Source organism: Paramisgurnus dabryanus, chromosome 1, assembly GCF_030506205.2.
Source record: "Paramisgurnus dabryanus chromosome 1, PD_genome_1.1, whole genome shotgun sequence".
In the NCBI taxonomy this organism is placed as follows: Eukaryota; Metazoa; Chordata; class Actinopteri; order Cypriniformes; family Cobitidae; genus Paramisgurnus; species Paramisgurnus dabryanus.
In genome coordinates this window covers 66650086-66659878 of record NC_133337.1, presented here as the reverse complement: position 1 = coordinate 66659878, position 9793 = coordinate 66650086, and the positions used below count along the sequence as shown (strand labels likewise).

At 38.3% G+C, this 9793-nt stretch overlaps 1 protein-coding gene across 2 annotated transcripts in view; it reads left to right on the top strand.

The window, feature by feature from the left end:
- The first annotated feature begins 562 nt into the window (after window positions 1–562).
- spag9b (sperm associated antigen 9b) overlaps window positions 563–9793 on the top strand; it is a 69455-nt gene continuing 60224 nt past the window's right edge. Inside the window, exon 1 of one of the 2 annotated variants that reach the window (XM_065253508.2) lies at window positions 563–1181. In XM_065253508.2, the coding sequence (XP_065109580.1) occupies window positions 882–1181 (300 nt within the window). In that variant the 5' untranslated portion in view covers window positions 563–881. The remainder of the gene's footprint in view (window positions 1182–9793) is intronic. The other variant, XM_065253510.2, reaches the window with a different exon arrangement.

Below are 9793 nucleotides of genomic sequence, written 5' to 3'. Positions count from 1 at the left end.
TAAACATACATCATAGTCACAATCACATAAACAAGAAGACATAACACAAGAAAGTGTGTTCGATTTTATTTATTTATTAGTTTTGAACGGTTTTTTATTCTTTGAAGCTTAAAACAATTTACAGGTAACATTTTTTTTTTAAATATCATCAACAAGTATAAAATTACAAAAATTGAGTACTTTTAAAATATTATATGTTTTCAGAGCTTTTTGTTTTTTTTTACTTTTTCCAAAGGAGTACTGTAAAATTTGAAATTATTTATAAAATGTGACATGTGACAGGTTTGGTTTACAAATAAGGAACCATTTTGTTTTGTGTATATGATACTTTCCTAATACAATAAATAGCTGTATAATATATTGTTCATTACTTTCCAAATGAGTGTGTTCGATTTTATGTTGTGCTGCGATACCAGCCCATGACAGCAAAAGATCGCGGTACTTTGATGTCATACTCTAATCCCTCTGCACAGGGGCATACGAACACACCCTTTTCCCTCACTCATTCCCGCCCATCCCGTATTCGGAGTGTGACGTCATCGCGTAATGATCAGCTCCACTACACACTTTCCTTCTGTTGTTGGGACTGTACTTAACGACAACTACCGATTAGTATAGATACAGATTGCCCCTGTCAAATAACCGTCTACCAGAATCCAGACGGATTAACTCAGTTTACCCGATTTGTTTTTACTTTATCTTCAAGTCCTGCTCAAAAGTTACAAGTAAATGTAGTTAAACGGCAGAGGTTGCGAAGTAAATATACAGTTGCCTGTCTGACGGCGGGCTAGCGCACAAGCTGGCCGCTAGCGCGAGCTCCTTGAAGTCAGACTTTTTAAAGAGCTCGAGACGGTGTTAGCAACGGGAAACCCGACGTAAACATGGAGTTAGAGGACGGCGTCCTTTACCAGGAGGACCCTGGAACTTCGGCGATGATGTCCGAGCGAGTGTCCGGGTTGGCGAGTTCAATCTACCGCGAGTTCGAGCGGATGATAGGCAAATACGACGAGGACGTGGTTAAGGAGCTCATGCCGCTGGTAGTCGCGGTTCTGGAGAACTTGGACTCGGTGTTTGCGGAGAACCAGGAGCACGAGGTGGAGTTGGAGCTCCTGAAGGAGGATAACGAGCAGCTTATCACACAGTATGAACGGGAGAAAGCGCTGAGGAAGAGCGCAGAAGAGGTACGGACTCAAACATAAGGCAACATAAGATACAGTAGGCCACTTTGTTCAAAAGGCTTTAAAGTTGATAATATCACTCTTATATTGGCGCTGAAGCAGAAAGAGTAAAAGTAAGATATTTAAGATAAAAGCTTAAAACAGATATGTTAAGTAACAGAGGTGTGTCTGAGGTCAGCTGTTGAATATAGTAAACTTCATGGTTCATGGTTTACTGATTTTCTTAGTATGACTAAAGTCATAAACACATTTCTTTCTTCTATGTTTCCACGATGTTTCCTTCCAAATCCTACATACAGCCTTAAAATCATTTAATTTTTATTTTTTGTGTTGTGCTGGATTCTGCATCTGAATGCTATACAATACTACAAACTTCTGCAGTTTAATACTTCCTCTATTCTGAAGTTCATATGGGTAAATTGCAGGGTAATTTTCTATAGAGAGGATAATTTGCAAAGGATTATTTTGAGCTGCAATGTATATAATTTTTTATAGAGTATAGAGTGCCGTTGTAACGTCTAAATTTGTCCTCTGTGTTTTTTCTGGCATATTGTTTTCAAAGAAGATTTAAGGAATTTTGTTACTGTCAGTGGAAAACTTTGAGTAAGACGACACCCTACCAAATCTACATAAAAAACTACATAATTTCTGTTTGTATGTTTTATGTTGACAAAACATTTACATTTAGCATTTTATGTATTTGGCAGATGCTTTTACCCAAAACAACTTAAGGTGTCTCAAGCTGCACATTTTTATCAGTATGTGTGTTCCCTAGGATTGTACACATGTTCTTTGCTGTGCTAACGCATTGATAATTAATTGAGCTACAGGAACACACCAGTTGAGCTACACAAACCCACCAGTGAGTTGACCTGGAGAAACGTTCAAGTTGAGGTACGGGAATACGCACAAGTTGAGGTACGGGAATACGCACAAGTTGAGGTACGGGAATACGCACAAGTTGAGGTACGGGAATACGCACAAGTTGAGGTACGGGAATACGCACAAGTTAAGGTACGGGAATACGCACAAGTTAAGGTACGGGAATACGCACAAGTTAAGGTACGGGAATACGCACAAGTTGAGGTACGGGAATACGCACAAGTTGAGGTACGGGAATACGCACAAGTTGAGGTACGGGAATACGCACAAGTTGAGGTACGGGAATACGCACAAGTTGAGGTACGGGAATACACACAAGTTGAGGTACGGGAATACGCACAAGTTGAGGTACGGGAATACGCACAAGTTGAGGTACGGGAATACGCACAAGTTGAGGTACGGGAATACGCACAAGTTGAGGTACGGGAATACGCACAAGTTGAGGTACGGGAATACGCACAAGTTGAGGTACGGGAATACGCACAAGTTGAGGTACGGGAATACGCACGAGTTGAGGTACGGGAATGCGCACGAGTTGAGGTACGGGAATACGCACAAGTTGAGGTACGGGAATACGCACAGGTTTAGGTACAGGAATACGCACAGGTTTAGGTACAGGAATACGCACCGTTTGAGCTACAGAATTACATACAAGTTGAGCTACAGAAACGCGCGCCAGTTGAGCTACAGGAAAACATTTACATTGTCTTTTTTTACTAAATGTACTGCAAAAACACTGGTTGAGCTACAGGAACGCGCGCCAGTTGAGCTACAGGAAAACATTTACATTGTCTTTTGTTGATTAAATGTACTGCAAAAACACTGGTTGAGCTCGACTACTGAAATTTAGGTACCGTGACAACACTACCTCACAGTGTTTCGACTTAAGTAGTTTCAATCATTTTATTTTCTAGTGTTTTAAAATGTTACCAGGAACAATGTATAGTGCCATGTTTGGTTATGATATTCTCTGAACTGCTGTTCAATGAAATAAGTTGTTCCATGTGTTGCATTCCCAAATTAGCAAAATCAGGCTAATTCAGTCAAACTAAAGGTCTTACAAGACTCTATAATAGTTTTATGGGTAAATGTATATTAATGCATTTGAAAAACACTTTTATTTAGTCTTTACATTTTCCTCTGAGTTCCTAGAAGGTGCAGTGCTCTTCTGATTGACTGCTCATTATTTTTCTCTTTGTCATAGTTCTCTCTTCATAGTAAAAATATTACGTTGTACAATAATGCACTTATTATTATCATCATTATTTGAAGTATTAATCCCTTCTTATTATAATAAGATTTCAACAGATTCCAAGCTTCAGTCATTCTGGTCAGTGTGGCAAGTTGCTGTAACCAAACTAGCTGCAGGGCCTTTTCCTCCTATTCAGCAGTCACCTGCTTGTTCGGAAACCCACAGTAGAGATTGTTATCTAAAGAGATGCTGCCCTCCTTCTGTTGCTCTTTCGCTTCTCTCGCCTTTCTTTCCTTTATACGTTTGCTCTTTTGATAGACAACTGCACTGTAAAAAAATTACTCCCCTCTGTGACAGGCTAACTTTCAGGTCATGTGATCTTTTGTTGGAAGCAACTGAAGTAAAGCATGTGTTTCGCTTTAAACTGCAGACTTTTGTTTTGCTTTTTTGCCTAAAGCTACCGAATGCTGCCCATGAGTTATCTGTGGTGTCAATGAACACCTGCACTCCTGTTGTGTTTTGTTTGGGATAATGAAATATACCAAGCTTGGAAAAATACACATAGGGAAGAAATGATAACTCATGTGCTAGAAAAGTTTATTTTAATCAGACAATAACAATAATTTAAATATTTCAAATGTCGTGAAAGACCTTTAGTCTAGTTTGACTGAATTGCCTGATTTTTGCCGATATTGGACCGGCACAATGTGATTGTGGCCAACATCGAGAAATTTTTAATTACCCACAGTGTTATGTATACTTGGACAGATAGATTAACCACACAAATTGCCTAAGCAAAAACAAACAGTAGCTGGATTATGTAAACCTACACATTAAATACACCGGAGTAACGCAAAAGCAGAGGTTAAGTTCATGTAAAATGGGAAGGTGCGCTTGTGATATTTTAGTAAACCATTTGCATACTCGAGTAGAGTATGTTTCTGACCCTGAGGATTGCAGCATTTGTGTTTCTGGACTCTGGAAGGAAACATCAGGGATGGGCTCCAAGCGTACCGGAATAAAGAGCTTCCTGAATTCTGTTCTCCAGTCAAGATAGTTGCTGAAGTTTAGTCACTTTAATCAGGTTTGGGAGTGACTTTAGAGACATTTTTGAACCTCCTCCCTCACTATGAAGTAACTTCCATTAGTTAGTGAACTTGACTACATTGGTCACACTTTTGTTATCGTATGCGAATACATAATTTCTGTTATGGTGTTATAGATACAATACAGTATACTTTTGTTGTCAGTATATTTTAGGAGCCAGAAATAATACATAATGTACAATGACTGGAAAATGGCCTTTTCAAGTTACACACACTGCATGTTTACACAACTTTCCATGCCTGACCTCATATGACTGCTAACCCTGTTAAAACCTTTACTAAGCCAAAGTCACACAGCTTATTCCTGAAATGCCTGATACAAGCTTAATATTAGGAAAATGGATATACAGGGTTAACACTTGCTTACCCTGTAACTTGTGGTTCAGTGAGTCAGATGACTAATTCAGTGAGTAAGTGAGCTATAGTGACCGATTTCTGGCATTTAACCTCAATTTAGTTGGGGAAGTGGACTACATTGGTCACACCTTTGTTATTGTATGCTAATAAATATTTTCTGTTGTGGTGTCATAGAGGCAATATTCTTTGTCAGGATATTTTAGAAGCCAGAAGTAATACATAATGTACAATTTAAACTTTTTATAGATTACACATCAACTAAAAATAACAGGAAGCCTTCAGCTCCAGAGTGTTTAGCCTTTTCAAGTTATACATATTGTATGTTTTCACAACTTCCCATGCTTGACCTCATATGACTTCGCCTAACCTTGTTCAGGGCAACCGAATACATGTATCTCCGCTTAGATAGTTAAAATGAGCTCCCAAGCTGAGAGCGAAACCTTGCAAGTAGAGTGTATCTTGTGCCCATGCTTTGGCAGCTATCAGCTATGGCTCTAAGCCCCTGAGGAAGTCAAATAAAGGCACAGTTGACTTAAAGAGAGCTCCATCAATAGAGTGGCGGTACACAGCAGCCTCTATCTGTGGGTGCACAATGGGGATATTATGTGAGAGGAGAGCCTGAAGTCTGTATGCAGCCAGACGCTCTTCCTCTGCTGAGCTGTCATATGAGCACTGTCCTCCGGATCATATGATGAGTACCAAAGAGAAAGAGAGGACACGTATATGTTACAAGACGTGTGTGTCTGTGTGTTTTGGATGTTGAGGAACGTTTTACATAATTGTTGCTTTAAAGCAACTACCTTGTGTTAAAATAGGTATACTTTTCTTCTCAACACACTAAGTTGTGCTATCCTGATACAGATTGAGTGTGTGTTTTATGTCTTTTTAGTGTTATTCTGACCTGCGTGCTTGCATCATTTCATACTTGCAATATTGAAACTCTTCAGGGTTTGTGTTTAAATATGTTGTAAAGGCCATTTACTACAACATAGACATAATCTGTAGAATAATGTTTGTTTGTTTGTGTGTGACACAGGGATTTTTAGCTATGTGACAGCTGTGATTTCATAAGCAGGATTAGTCATGTGGTTGCACAGAAGCTGGTTACTTGTGATGTCTGAGGAATTACTCATACATACAAGACCTCAGGTCTGACCTAAATGTTTCACAGTCCTATTTGTGAATCTGTACTTTTATGTTTTCTTCTCTGATTGCTGGAATTTTGGTGGAATTGTGTCACAATTCACAAATTATTTTAGTATCTTAATATGATGTGTTTCAGGGAGTATGTAAAGAGCTCAGATGCAAAAGCCTCAAAAGATTAGATGATGCTTTTGGCCTAAAGCTCTCGGCATGTATTATACATACATAAAATGCTTTCACTTCAATTCCGCTTAATCCACCCTTATAGGAAATTCAGAAAAAAATCATTTTTAAACAAAAAAACCCATTTCATCTTATCTTCATTTGTTCTCTTTGTATCACCTCTTAAAGGCGCTCTAAGCGAATCTGAGTGACGTCACTTTTTGTTGACATTCGAAGTGTTGTCAATAGGGGTGCAACAAATCACAAAACTCACAGTTCGGATCACATTACGGTTTTTGAGGCACGGATCGGATAATTTTTCGGATCAGCAAAAAAAAGGATGGGAAAAATCTAATCTAATCTAATCTAATCTAATCTAATCAAGAAATTACAAACATTTATAAAAAAGAACAAAGTTGCACATTAAGTAAGGTCCAAAATCATTAGGTACAGAAATCAAATGAATAATAACTACACTACACACTACATTTATTGTATTAATTAAAAGTAATTATTATTTTTTAAAGCTTCAGAAGTGATTTTCTCTTTGTCTTGGGTTGTTTGATTAACATTAATGAAACAGACTTAAGGTCAATTTAGCTTACTATCTCTTTAAGACCAAATATGCATAGACTGCATATCTCTCCGCGTGCACTACTGAGTCCCCTTAAACACACGCACACAGACAGACAGGGGCGAAATTACAAACGGCGCAGCATAAACAGTCTTCCACATAAAAACGTTACGTTGTTTTTTATTGCTCTATTAGCCAAATGTATTTTAATACACCACAGTATGAGAGAGAGTAGTTTACACATCAAGAGTTCAGGGGCCTCATTTATAAAATGCTGCGTAAAAACCACCCTACATTTGATCTTACGATCATTTAACAAAAATGCGTACGTGTGATTCATAAACCGAACGTACGCGCATAAAACCCGCGTACCTCTTTCAAATCCATAAATCGCAAATGAACTTGAACTTGTGCGCGCAGCCGACCAGTTTCAGATCTCCGCCTTTAAACGATGCGTAATTAATGTCAGACATATAAAAGAGCGCTTGTCAATGTTTAAACCCAATTTCAAACAGCAAGAATGGCTTATATTTCCAAAAACCTGCAGCAATCAGACAAGCAAAAGTGCGTACGTCTGCTCAGACCCTGACGTGGCGCTAAGCACTTTTCCACGTCAAAGACAGTTTTTATAAATATGGACTTTGCCGTGGATTTTTGCCTACGCACACTTTACGATCAAATTTGTGCGTACGCACGCTTTATAAATGAGGCCCCTGATCTTTGAAGGATGATTACGTCTGACTCGAGCTGGACCGGACGCATTCAACCGCTCATACGTTTGTGCGTAAAGTAAACTGCTCACTTTAGCGCCTTTTTGCAGTGAAACTGTTTAAAATCACTTGAATGTTAACATTTGCAAACCTTTGAAAGAGCCACCCTAATAGAGCTATCTGAGAGAGGTTTTTCAGAAGCTTCTAAGGCAGGGGTTCTCAAAGTCCGGACTCCGGTCCGGATCTAGACCCGACGGCAACTTGATCCGGACCCGCGTCCACTTCATATTAAAAGTGCTTTAATTTCTATGTGATTGATTAAATGTGTGCATTTGCTATTTTACAAATGCATATTAAACTTGTAAACCATTCGTTTAGTTTTTTTTTCTTTTTAGATTTAAGAGTATTCCTAGTCATAAAATAAAACGAGTTAATTAAAAATTTCCTGTGTGACGCTGATATTATGCACAGCTACTTCATGTACTACGGGTTTTGATCAGTCCTTACCAATCACTGTTGGTTTGAGTCGTTTAAAACATGCATTTAAAAAAGCAACACTCGTCAAACATAATCTTAAACGTATTCTTTATTATCATGAAAATACCTGAAAAGGTTTGAAGAACAGTAATATAAATATATCCTTAAGACATTTCCTGGGGCTCCATGTGTCTGGTTCTTCGTCTGCAGCGCATATTAAGTTTCTGCCAGAGAGCGCCCCCTGGCTTTTGGATGTAGCGGCATTTCACCGTAATTCATTGAGAAGCATAGTAAGCATCATCAGCCAATTTATAGGTGCACCCCTAATTTTGGTCAGTGTCTCTGCCTACCAACCACACTTGTTTTGCCATGGTTTATGCATATGATGGAGAACAAACTGCCATTTCTCTAATTAGGTTGCTCTGTATTTTGCACCTGATTACTTTTGGCATATTTCTTGTGTTTATTTTTTTTTATTTACTTTAAATGCAAAATACACTTATGTTTTTCCCAAACTATTTGTGTTGATTTGTTATATAAACAAATGATTTACATAAAGTTTTTCCGGACCTATGAAAATTATGGGAATTCAAATTTGGACCTTTGAATGTAAACTTTGAGAACCCCTGTTCTAAGGCATTACAGACCCAAACAAAAAAAAACGTTGGCGGGAGTTAATTACCAATAAAATAACTTTTTGAAAATAAGGCATTTCAATTACTTACTAATGACCATTTCATTGCCATTCAAGTAAAATCGAGGAGCTCAGATGCAAAAGCTGCTAAACATCACCTCTGTCAAAAATGAGAATTGAATGCTCTCAGCACGTATTTTACTTATTTTACATAACAAATGTAGCCGTGACCGTGAGTACGTGTTGATCTGTGGCTCTAAGATCATAAGACCCCTTATGCTGACACTTCTCATGCATCAGGATTCTCTGATGTCCCAGAGCCTCTAGCAAATAAATTGTTTATCGCAAATTACACTAAACAGACAGCAGAATGCTCTTTATTCTTTGTGATGTTTCAAAGGGGATTCTGTTTGATAACATCATCAGGTAGAGTTCATGTGAGAAGCATTGAAAGCCTCTCAGCTTTAATAATACTTAAGTATGGTAGAAATGTGTGCTTTGTTGCAGTACTGCTTTGAGCGTTTGAAGGGCTGATGAAGGCAACGTGATGACCCTACTTGATCCTCTGAATGTGATAGTGCTACTTTTGTATTTCTTTTGAACTTGTTACAAATTTCTGTAAATGCAATTGTTGAAATTAGGGATTTTTTCAATATTTTTTTATACTAAGTGCTCGATAGGTCTGAAAAATAAGTCAAGTTCTTCGGGCAAGGCATGACCAGGGGACGGGTCATGAATGCTCTTTCCATATGAGATAAATCAGATGTAGATAGTCTATTTTCAGTTCTGCTTGCACCACATTTTTGTCTGATCATAAAATATATTAATCTGCAGGGCTCCAGACTGCCCCCAAATGGTGGCATTTTGCCCCTAAAATTTGAGAGTGTGCCACTGAATTTTACATCCAGTCGCACATGTGCAACCAGTAAATTTGACCTTTTTTTCCAAAAGTGCACAATAAAATGTGTCACTGAATTTGAAAAGACACATTGTACTTTCTGCATCTATCATTAAAGTATTTATTAGTAATACAGTGGAAATTAGTAGAAATGTGAATATTTGGTTAGCATGTTGATTTACGGTGTGTGCCCCTAAATTTTCTGGTTGCGCCCCAAAAATTTTCAGTTGGGGGCCACTGTGCTCCTAGTGAAAAAAGTTAGTCTGGAGCCCTGATCTGGTTTGCCTCTCTGTTACTGCTTCAAAGTTTGTTTAAATATGTAAGGAATAATTGATGATGGGGTGTCAAATTACTAAAAATAATGCACACCTAGGTGGTATTTGCAGCACTATGCGAAGCGTTTTGGACCGCACAGACATTGCTAAGGCATTGCACAGGTGGTTCTTTTAAGATATTTGACAGGTTAGTTTTGCGTTTATC